Source organism: Arvicola amphibius, chromosome 1 (assembly GCF_903992535.2).
Source record: "Arvicola amphibius chromosome 1, mArvAmp1.2, whole genome shotgun sequence".
Classification (NCBI taxonomy): Eukaryota; Metazoa; Chordata; class Mammalia; order Rodentia; family Cricetidae; genus Arvicola; species Arvicola amphibius.
The window spans coordinates 15,210,960-15,229,933 of NC_052047.1; the positions used below are offsets into that span (position 1 = coordinate 15,210,960).

Here is an 18,974-nt window from a genome sequence, read left to right on the forward strand (position 1 = left end):
TGGCTCATGGAATGGTCTTTTGTTGCAATGTTTCTTCTTCCTGTGCAGGCTTGACTTCTTTCCTCCTTCCCTCTCTTGATAGATGGATGGATGGATGGATGGATGGATGGATGGATGGATGGATGGATAGATAGATAGATAGATAGAGCGAGCTTTTATTAAGAGCAGCAGCCACTTATAGTGTTCTTTTACATGGTCATTTAGATCAGTAGTGCTCAACCTTCCAAATGCTACAGTCTTTTAATATAGTTTATCATGTTGTTGTAACCCAACCATAAAATTATTTCATTGCTACTTCATAACTGTAATTTTGCTCCCATTATGAATATGCTCAACCCGCAGGTTGAGAACTGCTGATCTAGATTGTCTTTGGACCTACTGTACACAGCCTCCTCTATTCCATACGCTAGCTCATAATAGACAGGCTGAATATTTTAGTCCTCTTCAACTTTCATTCTGGTCTCTTTTAGTTTGTTTTGCAATCTTTTTATTTTAAAGTATTTCAGTTTTTTTTTCTACTCAAGTTAGATATCGAGTCTAAAGTGCAAGCACTATTAGCACTGAAAGCCTTCAAAGAAAATCTATCAGAAGTTTTTACCAATAACTACCATGAAATTGCTGGCAGTATTCAGTTTTATGTTGTAACCTTAAAGGGACATTATGTTAAATTTTTGCTAAATTACATAGTAAATGATGACTAAAAGTTTAAACAGTAGAGCAAGATAGAGAATAATAATCAAATCTTATATCTCAAGTGTGTTTTTAAGATTAATTTTTTGCTTTTTTCTGTATTTTCATACAGATGTATAAATGCATATTTGTGGAATCAAAGTTTGGTTTGCATAAATGAGAATGTTTTAAAAAAATTCCCTGAAACTTTCTTTTTAGTTACTATCATAGAGTCTCCATGTGAAAAACTGTGTGTGTGTGTGTGTGTGTGTGTACATGTGTATGTATATGTGTGTATATATGTGAACTCCTTTTATTAGAAGTAGAATATTCCCATGTTTTCCAGTTTGGAAATTTTGTCCTTTTATGTTTTGCCCTTTGGATCATTTCTGTCATTGTATATGTGTTATAGTGTTATGGTAAAATCTAATGTTAGTGGTGAAAATGTTACACCAGGCACATGGGTGTTTTATTAAAACTGTGTGTGTGTGTGTGTGTGTGTGTGTGTGTGTGTGTGTCTTTGTAGGTGTAAAGAGGCCAGGACTTTTTGGTGGAATCTGTTTTTTCTATCTTTATGTGGGTTCCCAGGATCAACCTTAGGTTATCAGACTTGCATGGAAAGCCCCTTTACATCTGCTGAGCATCTGTTGGCCTGTTGGGTCTGTTTTTTAACTGTCATTTTTATTGTTCATGTCAATCCAGAATTTTGAAGTGGTACTATCTCTTTGTTAGATGTTGATCTGCTAGACTGAAAACCAGAATACAAGCCCTGTTCAAGTCATATATATATTTTAATCTAGCCGTCTATATGAATTTGGGGAGAATTCCATTGACTGCTTCATCCACAAGTATCATGTCTCTGCATATTTAGTAAATAAAAGTAACCCAAATTATATTTTAGTGCTTATTAAGTGCTTGATACAGTTTTGATTGCTTTATGTATATTCCATAATGGTAGGTCTTACCACTCCATTTTATAGTTGAAAAAAGTCAAGACGTGCAAGTCACTTTCTTAAGGTTTGAGTAAAAGGTGGAACCAGACTATTTTTTAAAGTCTGCTTCCCCTTAACTCCTTTGTTCTACCGCCTCCTTCCTATCCTTTCATGGCCTTTCTACTAATTGCCCCCCAAAATGGATTTTTGAATAAATTGTATAGTCTAGCAAAACATTGGTTATTTGGTTTAGACAGGTTTATATTCTTGATTTACTAGATCTTTAGAATTTAAGTGGAGTATGTTTTTTAACTTCTTTTAGAACTTTAAAATAATTCATCATACTTTAACTTTCTGTGGTTAATAAATTAACAAACTATATTCTTAAAAGTTCTTTGTTATAGGCTTAGCAAGTAAGGCTAGGGTTTTGGATAAAATAGCCAAATATCAAAACAAAGATACGAACCTGATACTTTTCTTTAAAATTGCATGCATGCATGTATGTATGTATGTATGTATGTATGTATGTGTGCTGTTTTCTTAACCTCAGACCCTTTAACACATAGTCCTCTCTAACTTTGTGGCCTTTACTTTAGTCTGCCTCCACATAACTGCTTTACAGTTCAGGACCCCTTACCAGTCCACATAGCTTTCTGTCTCCAGGAGTACCTGAATTCTCTCAGTAATATGCCGTAAGTTGTGAGTGTGCTTTGCTGTCTGGAAGTTTACCTTAGACTGGCTCTCTTGTATTTTATACCAAGACCTAAATGCAGACTTGGTGTTGCGGTGCTTTTGTCTTACACATGAGAACCCTAGTTTTTATTTCACGGAGCCCAGAAGAACAGTCTTACTTAAGAAAACTAGCAGTGTCGAGGTTTGTCTTAATGAAATGAAGGCCTCCCTGACCTCAGTATCATAACAGAAGGGTTTAATTTATATGTATATGACTGTTTTGCTTGCATATATGGCTATGTACCACTTTTGTGCCTGGTGCCTGTGGAGTCCAGGAAAGAACATCAGGTCCCTTAGAACTGGACTTACAGAAGACAATGTGGGCATAGGGAATTGAACCAAGATCCTCTGGAAGAAGCCAAAGCACTTATCTACTGAGCCCTCCACAGAAATTTTTATGAAGACTTTAATCAAAGGATAGTAAGAAAAGCAGTCATTCTATTATTATTTTTTTTTTTTTTTTGGTTTTTCGAGACAGGGTTTCTCTGTGAGCTTTAAAACCTAGACATGTTAGTAGTTTACAAATACTGTGCTTAACTTGAAGTTTGATTTAATTTTGAAATAACCTGTTTTTGCATTTCTTTTCCTAGCATTATTTCTCCTGGAAAGGATATGATGTGAAATGTTATTTTAGAATCCTTCTTTAGTATATCCTGATCGGGACAAGTTTCTTAGTCACAGTTTTTTCATATTTGGCCTAATGAACTTTTTAGCAAAGTTTCTCTAAATCAGGGTTTTTAACTTTTCAGCTCAGGACCTGTTTTCCCTTGAAGAGTTTTCACATCGTGTGTGTGTATAAAATAGGTATACTAATAAAACATTTACTGATTCCTTTGGTATACATAATTTTATCATTTATTAAAGATGAAGGCTATTATTTAATAATAAATAAGCATATCCACCTTACTAATATGTAAGTAATAATATAATATTATAAGTAATAATAACATTATTAAGTTGGATATGCTTCTTTATTTTTACAAACAGGATTGAATCTTGGCTGAATATTTGGTATTACAGCACACATCATTTTCCTCAATTTATAGAATTCACTGGTGCATTGATTTTTTTTTTTTTTTTATAGTCACCAGAGCTGGGAAAACTGCTTTGCATAAATGAAGAACACAGAATGGCACAAACATGTCTAGGGCCACCTCAGAAATCTTTGAAAGTTCTGCTCTAATTCAGAGTCAGAATGTTTAATTTTTTTTTAATGACATCTGTGGGCAAATCATACAGCAGTTTTAAAGATCAAATATTATAATGCAGTATTACCTAAAAGACACTAATTCAATACATGCTAAAGAATGATGTTAGGAAAATATTATGTCTTTGTTGTCCATATTATAGGTATGTTTTTATGAGTTCAGAAAACTTTGTAAGTATAGTAAAAGCACTTTAATTCAAAACATGTACAATAGTTCTTAGGCATTTGATCATTGTTGGTAGTAGTTTTATGTTGTATCCAGAACCAAGGGATGCAGTGAAGTTGTGTCAGGAAACATGGTTGAAAGCTGCCGTTACAATGTGATGAATTCATTCTGTATTTGTTTTTAAATCTTTGTTGTTGTATATTTAGAACTTTGTTCTTTTGAGACAGCTTATCCTGTAACACTGGCTGACTTGGAACTGGCTTCTGTACACCTAGCTGGCCTCAAACTTAACAAAGCTCTACTGCATTGCCTCCCAAGAGGCTATGTTAAAGTGTTCGAGCAGCAGGCCTGTTTTTCCTTTTCCTTCTTTTTTGTTTTTGTTTTTCTTTAAGTCAATTCAGTTACATGAGCTGTAGAGTGTAATATCTTCTTAATATATTCAGTTACATGAGCTGTAGAGTGTAATATCTTCTTAATATATTGAATTACAAGTTCTGAAAGGATACTCTTGGTAACTGAAATAATTACTTGCAGGTCAACCATTCAAAGTTTGTTAAGGTAGATTAAACTAGAATTAGCATAATGGAAACATATCTTGACACCATACTAATGAACATTGAGAGAACCCAGGCCATCCAGGAATCAGAAAAAGAGAGCTAGTGACAGCAGTAGGATTCCTTGAACATCTGGGTAGTCTTTACATCCCAGTGTATCACACTTCTGCCTTTTAAGATTTCTTCTTGTGATTTAAGTGTCTATTCCCAGGCCACCTCCACCTTATCTATTTGTGTGTATCTAATTTCTTTTTGTCAGTTCTTGCTTTGGACAGGAGATTGTCATTACGATGCTAGCTATAATAAAATTAATACTGTCACTAGATTTAGCTTATTTAAAAATAAAACTAAAGCCTGGAGGGATAGTTCAGCCGTTAAAGCCTAGGCTCACAACCAAATATTTTAAAATAAAGCTAAATAGGTAATTTTTGCTGTGCTTCTTGTTTTTTAATCTTGTACAGTACTCATAAATATGAAAGGTGGGTGTGACTTAAAAGTAATAAATACTTTGTCAGCTTTATATACATAGATCCTGTTGCATAAATACTAGAAAAATAATGAATTCATAGTGTGACCAACCTATCATGGGGAGAGGTAACGAATAAGTGTCAGCAGTCATAGCTGTTACTTCAGATGGGCTAGCAGGCACCAGCTGCCTCTTTACTTGGCTTGGATAAGGATGCTTAAATCACATTTTGTATACAGCACACATCTAATTTGGAATATTTTCTTTTTAAATGTAGTCATTCTCTTCTGTGTTGTTCTGAGTTGAATTTTATCTTTTATTTATTAATTGAATTTGATAAGAATAGAAAGGGACTATAGTGAGGAAAAAAATGAAGATTTAGACAGATGGTAAACTTGGCCAGAAATCTTTATGGAGTTCATGTAGATTTTGAATTTGTAAAGTAGACCTTTTTTTCTTTTCTTTAAACCATTCTGTATCCAGGGTGTAGTATAGACCCTCCCACCTGGTAAGTCCTCAGTAAATGCATAATGAATGACAGACTGTTAGCCGTGAGCTTTAAAAAGAAAGTCACAAGGTTTAAGGCCAGCCAGGCTACATTTATCCTTTGAAAATAGATAATTTAACTGGATATGGTGATGGATCTTATACTGAAGAGTGTTATAGTGTTGCAAACTGTTACGTGCAGTATAAATGCCTATCAGTAGTAGACCGATGAAATATTACAGTATTGCTTTTATTGGAAATTAGAGCAATTGTCAAAAATTAGATTTTGCGGGGCTGGAGAGATGGCTCAGTGGTTAAGAGCATTGCCTGCTCTTCCAAAGGTCCTGAGTTCAACTCCCAGCAACCACATGGTGGCTCACAACCATCTGTAATGGGGTCTGGTGCCCTCTTCTGGCCTGCAGGCATACACACAGACAGAATACTGTATACATAATAAATAAATATTAAAAAAATAGATTTTGCATGTGCTAGTTGGAGCATATGTTGTAGAGCACTTCATTTAAACAGTGAGGGTGCTCAGCATACAGTTTCCACACACAGTCCAGTGCACTCCAGCGCTTTCTGTAGTCATATAACCTCTGAGAAGCTCCCTGTATATGTTCTGAAAGGTTACAGACAGCTTCATTAGGAAAATGAAAGTGACTTTATGCTAACCTGAACAACTGAAATGTGGATTCTGTTGATATTTTGCAAGATATGAACTCCATTATATGTATCTTTTTCTTAACACAGAACTAGAAAAAAATAAAACAGCTAACTGATTCAGCAAGTGATGATTCTTGTCTTTCTGTGTACAAAACTGATGTTTCTCAGACAGTTCCTTTTGGATCAAACTTTTCTCTTTGTCCCCACCTCCTGCCTATTTACTTACTCTAGATTACTTAGACATACTACAGTGTGTGTGAATGTATATGCTATGTAAATAGTTGTACAGGTCCCATTTTTGTTTTCATTTTTCGCAGTGGCTAGAATGCATCAGTACAGAACCCATGGAAACAGGGACAACTGCATTGCATGCTTCCATGTGTGTAAAAATAGTGTCTTCTACTAATGTGTGCATGGAAAATGTAGGCTGTTACACTCATTGGTTGCTCCTTTCAGGATGACAAGAGGTTTGCTTTTCTCTGTTTTTAATTATATCTGTTTTTTGTAGTGCTGATGATAAAACTCAGGATATTCCATATGTATGGTCAGTGCTCTATCACTGAGCTACATCCGCAGTCGTGTGTGTGTATTGTTTCCCATGTATATGTCTTACTTTTTAGGTAAAGGATGTAGTTAGTAAAAAGAGAAAATAAACTTAATGGTAAAGAAAAGAATATTACTGTGATAAACTAGAAATACATTTAGAATCTTCAGTCATTTTATGGCATAACTAGGTTAGGAGAGATTTGAGGTAAAACATAGATATTTACTGATGTTTTATAGTGAGCTTTCAAAATTCTTGCTATATTTTAGAAACATTTTCACTAAATTATTTTTTAAGTCTTAAGATCTTTCATTTATGCTTGACTAGGCTATTGTGCAATTGAAGGTCTTTTTTGTTTTCGTTTTTTTTCTTTTAAACTACCTTATACTATAGGGGAAGACCCATAAATAAATACATTTTGAAAAGTGAGTGTTTTCTTATGTTTTTCTGTGGGTGGCATCTTTACATTGTCCTTTTGTTTGAAAAATGTGATTTTTGAATTTTCACCAGGTTTGATTGCCACCACCAAAAATAAACAAGATTTAGGGACATGTCAGTGCAAAATAGTGTTCCAGCTTGATAATGCATTGTTTATAGTTTCTGTCTCAGCTGCTTTTTTCTTGTTTAGGAGAATAGTTCTGGCCCTTGATGCTTAGTAAACTTCCGGCTGCTTTTTCCTTTTTAATGTAAAACTTCACTGGACATTGAGTCTTCCTTCAGTAAATATTTTAATAAATTGTTTGTCCTGTAAATTATTATGTATTTATTTATGTGTATCTTAGCATGTTAATTACTTATACTTTAATATCATTGCCTTTAGAAAAAAGTAGCTTCAGAAAAAAGATCTCTTCTCATTTAAATCAGTTTTGGACAGCTGACAAAGGATTTTTTTCTCTATAAAATAAAGTTGAGTTGATAGTGATTCACTTTTAAAAACGGTGAAATCTTAAGACAGATATATATGTATGTATGTATGTATCTTTTTATAGTATTTTGCTTCCTTTAACATCAAGCCATTGTATTAGCAAGGTGACTTAGAAAGGAAAGTTAATGGGAAAATCACTATTTTGATGTATAACAAAATATTACAGAACAGTTAAAATGTGTATTCTATTCATACTGACAGTTTTGCGCAGTTGATTCTCTACTTCCCTCTTTATGTGGGTTCCAGGGTTAGGCTTGTGCCCCAAGCCCTTTACCCACTGAGCTATCTTGCTAGCCCCAAAGTCAGTATTTGGTTTCAGTTTTGGGGACCTATTTTTTTTCTGATAAATTTGAGAAGCCTTTCTTGACTTACGAGAAGAAAGAGTGAATGCCCTAACTTGTGAGTTCTTGAAGTCATACCCATCTTGCGTATTTATCTTGAAGTTCTGAGGGAAAGTTTGTTCTCTCAGCCTGGACATGAAGTGTATTTGAAGCTTAAAGCTGGTTGACCTTGAAGGTGGGAGGTAAAATTGAGTTTTCTGGGTTCACTTTGTGTCAGGTGTCATGGAGAGATTATTTGGAGATGCTGCCAAGTAGACATTACCATACCTAAATGCAGACACAGTGTGGGCTAAAAGCAGTAGCATTTATGATATTACTTGGTTGCAATTAACTTCACTGAGCCCCACAGTTGTAGATTGAACGTGGCTTTGGCTTTGTTACGTAACTCTGCCCAATCAGAGACATTATTTCCTTGTCCATGAAATGTAAATAATATTGCCTGGAGAAAGACTGTAGTAGGTGATTCTGACAATAAAATCCAGAGCAAGCTGTAGTGGGGAGCTGCGGGCTGGCTTCCCGCCGCCCGGCTCCCGGCCACCAGCTAGCTTATGCCCCGACATAACAGCACACAAATTGTATTCTTTTAAACACTGCCTGGCCCATTATTTCAGCCTCTTACTCACATCTTGATTAACCCATATCTAATAATCTGTGTAGCACCACGAAATGGTGCCTTACCGGGAAGTTTCTAGCGTATGTCCATCTTGGGCTGGAGCTTCATTGCATCTGGCATCTCTCTGAGGAGAGGCACGGCGGTCTGACTAACTTAGGAGAGGCGTAGCATCTGACTGAGCCATCTACCTCACTTCCTTCTTCCTGTTCTGTCTACTCCACCCACCTAAGGGCTGGCCAAGGCAGTTACTTTATTAATTAACCAATGAAATCATCAGATAGATAGAAGACACACCTACATCAGCAAGCTGTCTAGACTCACCAGTTTTAGTCTCTCAGCAAAATTAGTTTAGCTGGGAATAACTGGACAAGCAGCTTTATACTACTCTGATTTCTACAACTTTAAAGTAGATATCATATAGCATCCTTTTTAAGACTGAAAATTAAGTGAGTTAATATACACAAAAACATTTCAATGACATATAGTAAACCCACTAAGCTTATTAGTGCTGTTTAAATTGCTGTCACATAGCTGGGCTAAAGAACATTGTTTTAAAACATAAAATAAAACCATACGGTGCCTGCCACAGTAAAGGTATTTCTAACTATACAGGATATACTTCTCACTTCATCTCATGAGCTTGTTATGAAGAAACCTCATCTTGGCTACTCCTAAAATATGTTCTGATATGCAAATGTCTTACAATGTTCATTTTAATGGAAAAACTACACTATTGTAGTTAATGGATGAAGATAAAGGCATTACCAGGAAATGAATATACTGTGGTATATATAATAGATGTTCATTTGGTACTTAGAAGGGGTTTTACAAATAATTGAGTTTATAGGAAAGCAGTTTACCATATTAAAAGTCTGCATTAAGATAATTCTTACACTCTTAGGCCAGCTACAGTAGTTAGGTATATTATATAATCCATTTGCGTGATGTTCCAAATTTCTAACTTGACGATATCATGCCTCCTCCTCTGCATCTTTAATACAGCAATTAATCTCATGTAAGACTTGACTTAGCATAAATTGCTGTGTAACCCATTTGAATCTCTTTTGTTCAGTAAGAAAACTAACATGTCAAGTAGCTTTAAAAAATACATGCACAGATAATATATTCCTCTAGGAAAAATTGGGGTTTTTATTATTTTAAAATTTGTAATGATAAATAAGATTTTACCTATGGAAATTACTTGGCAGAAGTTTGCTTTGAAATAGAGCCTCTGTGTCTTTAAAGAGTGCGCAGTGAGTCACCCCTGCTCCTTTGGTAGATGCCTGGCTGGTGAGCAGCTAAGCTGCTTTAGGCTTGTAATAGAACATTCCATTTCCTGTTCCCTTGCTGGCACAGGAGTGCTCCTGCTGGCAATGATCTAATCATAGTGCAGTGAGAAACACGGCAGACCGATAAAACATGGTGGAGACAGCGGCTGAGACGGAAGCATATGTGCTAGAAGACATTCTTGAGGTAGGGTCAGCTCTGTAAATGGAAGTTGCAGTTTGAACAAAGAAATCTTATCTGCTAGAATTTTACAGATGAATAGATTAGAGGAGAGAGCAGAGAGGCAGAGCATAAAAGCAAGACACAGACAGACCTTATTTCCTGTAAGAATGTGTTAGTCTGGTTCACATGATTGTTAAACTCTATCATTATTTTGTTTAAACCCTTGTGTTATAAATTGTAGATATATTTGATAGGAAAAAAAGGAGATAGGCTTCGGACCTGATTAAAAGCCTTGTGCTGCTGGTGACCTTTAGATTAACTCATTAGAAGGTGGGGTCTGCAAAGCAGCTTGAAGTAGGTTTAGTATCATCTGTCTGAGAATTCATTTACATATCTAAGCCCAGAGCTGTGCTTGCAATTAATTGTAAAAACTGCCGCTTATTTTAGCGTGAGAATCTAATTGCTTAATTTAGTGGTACACTCTGATCCTTGATTTTTTTTTCATATGACTTTATTGTAAAATAGGAATTTAATTTTAAAAACCCCAAAATTTGAGTTCTGATGCTAAAACGCTATTGACAAAAATCTCCCGTGATTTTAATCATGAGTATTTTAAATTACACTTTTTTTCTGATTGTATCAGTTTTAAATGACACCATTTGAATAGAAAGGATTTCAAGAAAATAGGTGTCAAAGTGAAACTTGGTTGTAGCATGCTACCAAAAATCTGTCTTTACTTAAATCTCATTTCTCCCTCTGTGAGGACGCAGGGCTTTTACTGTGGTGGCTACCGTGTTGTTTCTCTTTCGCCTTTAAGAGAAGGACTAAAAGCCTGGCTGTTGGGTATGGAGGCTTTGTGGTAGAGTGAGGGTAATTGTGACCATTCCGCTGTCTTCAAGAGAGGTTTCATTGTGGGGAGAGGGCTTGGGAGTTGCTGCAAAGGGAAGCTAGGCGGGGCCAAGAGGGGAAAAAGCCTATGCGCATTATAAAGTGCTGCATGATCAATGAGCGTTTTCTGGAGTCTCTCAGCCTGTGCCTGGAGCTGACATTGCAGCAAGGCTCAGGGTTCTGCAGAATGAAAACTGATTCCATTGTATTATCTACCTCCTTGCAGAAACCTGCCCAACATGCCTCCCTTCCTATACGTTATTGTGTTGAGTTGAATTGTGTGCTTAATTTCCACTTTTTGCTTCCCCCACCCCCCAGCTTTGACACTGTTAGTGAGTTTTTCTTAAAATGCTGTGAAATTATTTACTTGGAAACAGTGATATATACATTCACTAAGAGACTTCTATAATGACAAGCTGTCACATGACTTTGTTGGCAGTACAGTTTAAACATACCTAATTAGATTCTAAAGCTGTGGTAGTGCTTTTTAATTTGTTTTTTAAAATATTTGCTTGGATTATATGCAAGTGTGAATCATGGAGTTTCAAACCTATTTTACAGTTTTCTTAGGACATTTAAATTTAGGATTATAAAAGGTTTTAGATGTCTTCATTTTCTGATGATAAAACCTCTTTGAGCATGGTTTTATATTCAAGTACAGATTCTTTATATCTGTCTTAACAGTTGCTTATCATTATTTTCATTAAAATCACCAGATTTAAATGGTGTATTGTCTGATATATTCATTATTACCGGGTATTAGTTACTGCAATTTTGTTTGTCCTAATTTTCCACTTATTTTGATTTGTTTATTTTAATACCTGTTGCACTAAACTTGATTGAGAGTAGTTTTCTGTTTAAAATAATACAGTTAATTAAGTTGGCAGAATAGATGTGGAAAATTTGCAAGTAGAGTATTACTTTCCAAAAGTGAAAGCAATTGGAATGGTTCGGTGCCAGAGTAAAGGTGCAAAGAATCTATTTTCTGACTTTGAAATGCACATTTTCAAAAGTGCCTCGTATTGTAAGTAGACATATCTTATATAACGAACTTTCCAGAAAACTATTCTTTAGCTTGGTTAAGTGCTTACGTATTAGAAATGCTGATGACGGATAATGAAGGGCATCCGTTCACAGTGTCTATCCTAGGAACGGGACTTTATGCTGGCTGAGGTGTGTTGTTAAACATCTGCTCCTTTTTGTCTGGTTTGTAATTTGACCCTTTGAATCATACACCTTTTAAAGGTTCTCTTATTAAATCTTAATAAAAAAAATAATCATTTAAAACAAGGAAATACAGACTTACAGTACTGTGATTTATTTTTTTATTTTAATTTTTAAAATTTCCTGTGGTTTACTAGTAAACCACACTTTAACAACTTAAACACTTTAACTAGAATCACAAGAATATGTATTTATACACACATACATAAAGTATAGTTGAACCTTTAAGTCTTTAAAATCTCAGATAAATAAATTTCTGATATTTATATCAAAATTAGAAGGTCGATTATAATTTTTTAAAGATTTCTTTATTAATTATGTATACACACACCAGAAGAGGTCACCAGATTCCATTACAGATGGTTGTGAGCCACCATGTGGTTGCTGGGAATTGAACTCAGGACCTCTGGAAGAGCAGTCAGTGTTCTTAGCCTCTGAGCCATCCCTCCAGCCCCTGATTATTTTTATTATTGCTTTTCAGCTGTCCAGTTTATTGAGTGGCAATTTTGTTAACACATTTTCCTTTCAAACTAAAATAGCCAAATGCTTCTGTTCCTTCTGCTACACTTGTGTAAAAGGAATTAATAATACTCAGAAAATTAGAAAATCACACTTGATAGGAATAGGGCCTTCATTTCGTGTATAAATATTTCTTTTTTTATTACTGTTTCTTTTTTTATTAAAAATTCCCCCTCCTTCTACTTCCCTCCCCTCCTCCCTCCCTCTCCAGGCCAAAGAGCAGTCAGGGTTCCCTACCCTATGGGAAGTCCAAGTTCCTCCCCCCCCCCCCCCCCCAGGTCCAGGAAGGTGAACATCCAAACAGACTAGGCTCCCTCATAGCCCGTCCATGCAGTAGAAACAAAACCCAGTGCCATTGTCCTTGGCTTCTCAGTCAGCCTCCACCATCAGCCGCTTTCAGAGAGTCTGGTTTGATCACATGCTCCATCAGTCCCAGTCCAACTGGCCTTGGTGAGCTCCCATTAGATCAGTCCCACCGTCTCAGGGTGGATGCACCCCTCGTGGTCCTGACTTCCTTGCTCATGTTCTCCCTCCTTCTGCTCCTCATTTGGACCTTGAGAGCTCAGTCCAGTGCTCCAGTGTGGGTCTCTGTCTCTATCTCCATCCATCGCCAGATAAAGGTTCTGTGGTGATATGTAAAATACTCATCAGTGTGGCTATAGGATAAGGCCAGTTCAGGCACCCTTTCCTCAGCTGCCCAAGGAACTAGCTGGGGACATCTCCCTGGACATCTGGGAACCCCTCTAGAGTCAAGACTCTTGTCAACCCTAAAATGGCTCCCTTAGTTAAGATATCTACTTCCCTGCTCCCACGTAAATATTTCTTTTAATGTAATATTTGCTGTTTCATATAGACATGGTTTTAATTTTAGAATGTTAACGGTTTTCCTGCCAGTCATTATGTAGTAGCCAATCTCAGTAGTTGTCAGAGGACCCAGAGAAAGAAAAGCCTTCTCAGTTTTGTGGGAGGCATGGAACAGCCTCATTTGAGTGATTAAGAGCAGTGTGAGTGGAAACCTGAGGTATATATAGAGGTTTTGGATACGATAACATGAAATACAGGAAATCATTTACTTTTTAATTTTAATTAAATTTTCAAATCCTTTTTAAGGTGTATTTTTGGTTTTTATTTTTTTCTTTTGAAAACAATTTATAAAAATAGGAACGGTTGTAGTAATGAACATAATTCTTATGCTCAGTCTTTTATTTCTTTGTCAACTAAAACTAGGAGTATAGATTTATGCATGATATTACAGGTCATAATATCTCTGTAAGGTATAAAGGCAAATGTCCATGATTGAACATTTGACTGCACTCTTAAGTTGAAATTGAAATAATAAATTAAATAATAATAATAATATTAAAGGTAAGTAAGCAGATTTATCATATAACCACTTCTTTCTGTGTAATCTTACTTAGACATCCTGTGGTTTTGTTTGTTTTAAAACTAAGATTGAAAAACCCAGAGAGCAGTTACTGTGTCTCATTTGTCAAGAGATGGCAAATGGTAAACCATTCCACTTATGGTTAACATAGAGAAAGCCTGCTTGCTACTCACCATTGTTTTTGGTAGTTCTGAATCTCCCACATAAGCAGCCTATTTTTACAGGTACTGGCTCTTTATCTTTTTATATTATAAAACAGACTATCAAATGTAATATAAATCACTTACGTACTATGCCAGTAAATTTCATGGTGTACAGTTAAATTTTGTGTGACCATAGTGGCAGGTTCTACTGGGAAGGACTGAACCAAATAACTCTTAGGCAACAAGTGTAAGTTGTTCTGCTGGAAATAAGTTTAACGAATTATGTAAATTGTTTTAGTTGATAACTAAATTCAATAGAAGGTTTTAGAGACATGTTGGATGAGTAAATATCATCTGTTTACTCACTTCTGGTTTTTTGGTTTAAGTACAAGCAGTGTGGGTGGATAGATACTTGAAATTCAGTAGTTAGCCCAGCTTATCTCAGGAGGTTAAAATTTAAAGAGTACAGAGGAAGAAATGTTTGCCATTTATACTTTAAACAGTTTAAAATTGAGACCCTATATGGATTCCAATTTGTTTACTAACATTTTTTCTTCATTGTTTCTGTCTAAACAAGTTGAGGTTTATTTTCAGAAGTATTTTTAGATACATGTTTAATATATTCTTAATTCTTTTTATTAATCCGAGTTCTTGGTAGGAGACAGGGTTTCACTTGTAATCATCCTGGGTGCCTTATAATGTTTTAATAGGTTGCCTTTTTATGTATGTGTGTGCATGTATGTTTTTGAGTGTGGTACTGTCAAAATATCCTATACTGCTTTTATTTATCCCTTTCATTTTAAACCATGTTTGTGCGTATATATAATACACATACATGTTTACACATACTACACACACATGCTCTTTTGGCCATTTTTGTAGTAGAGGTGATTGTTTTAATCTAGTTTGTCTCAGAATGGTGGGCAGAGGTTGTAGCATACTCTCCTACCAACTTTGGGAGAATAATAAATCTCTATAGGATAAGTTTATAGTAGATATCCTTTTAATGTTTTAGAGACACTTCAAGTGAGGCTTTACAGTGAGCTAATCGCACATTGATCCATTGTAATCCAGTGGTCAGTACATTGTGTGGAGCATGACTTAGAAGAGTCTGCATGGTGCAGTATCTACATGCATGCAACAACTTTGAAATTTTCCTCGTTCTGAATTGTCAGGAGATTCATTGAGAAGCTCATTCTGATATGAAATCAACTTGATTATTGCTAAGTTGATGAGCATCAGAGTTCTGCTTTATTATTGGTTTCAGTGTGAAAGCCTGTGATATGATGACTTTTGGTTTTATGAGTGATTGGATTAATATTGACTATTAATAATTGGCTTTTGGGTGACGCTAGGCTTTCAGTAATTGTGGGGCTTGTAAGTAGTTTGTCTACATGAGTTTTATGATGAACCATATTAGCTATTGAATATTTAGATTATCAATATGCCAAGTACTTCATGTTTATTCCTTCTATTCCTCTAGTGAATCTAAATGATTCTGTGAGGAAATAGGGACCTACTCCATAAAAGGAATAATGATAATATATATATTATCATAATATATAATGATAATATATAATAATGTATAAACATTGATCATAGTAGTTAGCACATAGTTGACTCTTTTTGGTTTTTTGAGACAAGGTTTTGCTGTAGTTTTAGAGCCTGTCCTGGAACTAGCTCTTGTAGACCAGGCTGGCCTCGAATTCACAGAGATCCGCCTCCTCAGTGCTGGGATTAAAGTCATGCACCACCACCACCTGACTATAGTTGACTCTTCATTGCTAGATTTTTTTTTTAAAGTAGTGACCATGGACCATGTTTATGCTATCATCCTTTGTTTGACAGATGGAAAGTTGAATCTAAGAAATTATTCAAATAATCTTTATAGTCTTAGCATTCAAACTTCATAAAAACTAAGGGCTTGAAAGAGTTTTTGATTGAGAGTTAGTATCTATCAGTATTTGTACTAAAGATTATCAATGTTTGTATTATTAGAAAATAAAATTTAGAAAACTTTAACATTTTTATACTCATGTAAATACTATCTATTCTTAACATACATATATTTCAAAATCAGCTATGTTTTAAAAGAAGTACATGGGGGTTGGAGAGATGGCTCAGTGGTCAAGAGCACTGGCTGCTCTTCCAGAGGACCCGAGTTCAAGTCCCAGCACCCACATGGCAGTTCAAAACTGTCTGTAGCTCCAGTTCCAGGGGATTGAATACCCTTACACAAATATATATGCAGGCAAAATACCAACATACATAAAATAAAAATAAATAATTAAAAAAAGAAGTACAGAGAATAGTGCTGGAGCTTTATATTTCTGTAGAGAACTTTGCAGTTTTCCTTAATAGAAAATAATTAAACTGTCATGTGCTTGTATAGTCATTGTTTAATATATTGTTTAGGTGAAGTCTCAGAAGAAATTAAATGCACAGTGATACAGTTTGGGAAGCATGCTGATAGCTGATCATTGTGGGTATTCTTTTTTGTTGTTGTTTGTTTGTTTTTTTAGGCATAGTTTCTCTGTATAAAAGTCCTAGCTGTCCTGGAACTAGCTCTTGTAGACTAGGCTGTCCTTGAACTCAGGGAGAGCTGCCTGCCTCTGCCTCTGCCTCTCTGCCTCTGCCTCTCTGCCTCTCTGCCTCTGCCTCTGCCTCTGCCTCTGCCTCTGCCTCTGCCTCTGCCTCTACCTCCTCTAGTGCTGGGCTTAAAGGTATGTGCCACCACTGTGTAGCTGTGGGTATTCTTTTTTTTTTTTTTTTTTTTTTTTTTCGAGACAGGGTTTCCCTGTAGTTTCTAGAGCCTGTCCTGGAACTAGCTCTTGTAGACCAGGCTGGCCTCGAACTCAGAGATCCGCCTGCCTCTGCCTCCCTAGTGCTGGGATTAAAGGCGTGCGCCACCACCGCCCGGCTAGCTGTGGGTATTCTTAATAAATTTGTTTTGCAGTGTTTGTGTTTACATGTATGTGTTTGGTCCCTCGAATCTGTGAGTGGAGACTAATAGGACAACTTACACGAGTCTGTTCTCCCCACTGTTTGGGTTCTAGGGATCAAAGTCAGGTTGTTAGGCTTGGCAACAAGCACCGATAACTGTTGTGCCATCTCCCCAGCCCGCAAATAGTAGTTTCTTTGACATGGAATTTGAGAAATTGTATTTTGTGAGATATCTTATACTGGTGTACTTTAAATATGTCTAAATCACTCATTATTTTATAACATACTAGTCCATGTAGAGGATACTATGGGGTTTTGTTGGTGTTGTTTGTTTAAATTCTACAATTAAAAACAGTGAGGTCCCAGCCTGTAAACGGAAATGGCTACCAGACCTTACAATCTGAATTTGATCCTTGGGACCTGCTTGATGGACAGAAGGAAAGAATCAACTTCCACCAGTTGTCTTCTGATCTCTTCACATGTATGCTCTGCACATATTTATGTGTGCACATACTTACCAGATGTATAAGCTAACATATAAATGTAGTTTAAATTTAAAGAATCATATTGTATAGTTATCCCTATTCTCTAAAAATTGATATGTTACAGTATCTTTTCAGAATATAAATTTGCCTCAAAGTCTAAATTTAATAATTAACAGAATAGTCTTTCTTGAAATGACATTCTTGTTTGATTCATTTTGAGAGAATGTCTAACAACTAAATCTGAATAAAAAAGTTTAAAAAATGTCATTCCATATTTAAAACAATGACTTTTGTTCTGTTCACATCTGCAGGTTTTTCTTTTGATAACATATACATTCAGCAGAAATGCTTTCAAATGTGTAATATAGAATTTTTTAAAAGAGTAATATACTCATGATTCTGGGTCCATATTGGGTTTCATGGTCTGAGTTGATGAGAATGAATGACCAGGTCTCTTCCTCTTCTTGTGGTAGCCCTTAAGTTGACCAGCTGGCCCTCTTTCTACTCACGTTTCCAGAGGACCTAACTGAGCGTTTCCAGTCTTCACCATCAAGCAGGCAGCTAGACAGCAAAAAGGAAGACTGTGGACCTTGGGTATGACAGTAACACAAGCATCGAGGGCTACCCAGGATAGGAACAATTGGAGAACCGCCATAAACGGGCTGCCCATGCATGCTGAAGCAATGTCGGGGCATAAATGATGAATATATTCATGGCTTAAAAGTTTAAAAATTGCTGGGTCATAGTGGTACCACACCTGCAGTCCTTGCTGAGGTAGGGGTACTGTGAACTCCAGGATTGGATAATATACCGGGAGAGGTCTGGTCAGCCTGGGCTTCCAAGAGAAACCTGGATTAAATAAATAGATGGGGGGAAAAGAAGTAATTGTTTTTGCAAAAGTAACTGACTTTGTTTCTTTGCCAACTTGTCTGTGTGCTTATAATAGAAAATATGCCAACTGCTAGCTGCTATAGATTTGTGGAATAGTTTTCATTTGTAGTATCCAGCAAATTTATGGACCATTACTTTTGTATTAGTACATGATCTGCATGATGAAATAGGCAGACAACTACTTTAATATTTCAAAGGTAGTTTCGTGTGTATGTCTGTCCATCCAGAATTACATGCCAGGTTTTGTATAGTTCTTGGAGTCTGCCACAATGCTTTGTGTACACTGTGCAAGAAGGCTGCTAAGTGAGTCCATCTTCTAACATTAATTTTGGCCTCATAATACATTTAGAACGTCCAGAGCTGAGGTTGTAAACTGGTGCTTTTGTGGTGTGTTTGGCCCTTACCATGGACACAGTATTCCCACTTACTGCATTTTCTTCAGCTTCTCTTGACATGCATGTGGAGTCTTCATTTTTAACACTTTGCAAATAGTTTGTTTAAATTGTTAAATAAAAGTATCTTATGTATTTAATATTGTGGATTCTAATTCTTTAGAAAATGTCTACATTTGTATGTTTATTTTATGTGTGTTATGTGTACATATGTGTTGTGTGTTAGCTCAAATGTAGCACTGTGCACATGTAGAGGCCAGAGAACAATGTGCAGGGATTGGTTTTGTACACCATTGTGTAGTGACTCAGATCTTCAGGTTTGGAGGCAGGTGTCATCTGCTAAGCCATTCCACTA

At 36.0% G+C, this 18,974-nt stretch overlaps 1 protein-coding gene across 5 annotated transcripts in view; it reads left to right on the top strand.

Moving 5' to 3' along the window:
• Ankrd17 (ankyrin repeat domain 17) overlaps positions 1–18,974 on the top strand; it is a 142,512-nt gene that overhangs the window by 11,827 nt on the left and 111,711 nt on the right. Inside the window, exon 1 of one of the 5 annotated variants that reach the window (XM_038319088.1) lies at positions 9,685–9,774. The exons of the other annotated variants lie outside the window; for them this stretch is intronic. Coding sequence (XP_038175016.1) covers positions 9,721–9,774 — 54 coding nt within the window. The 5' untranslated portion in view covers positions 9,685–9,720. Of the gene's footprint in view, positions 1–9,684; positions 9,775–18,974 lie in introns of those variants that run through there. 5 annotated transcript variants of the gene reach the window in all.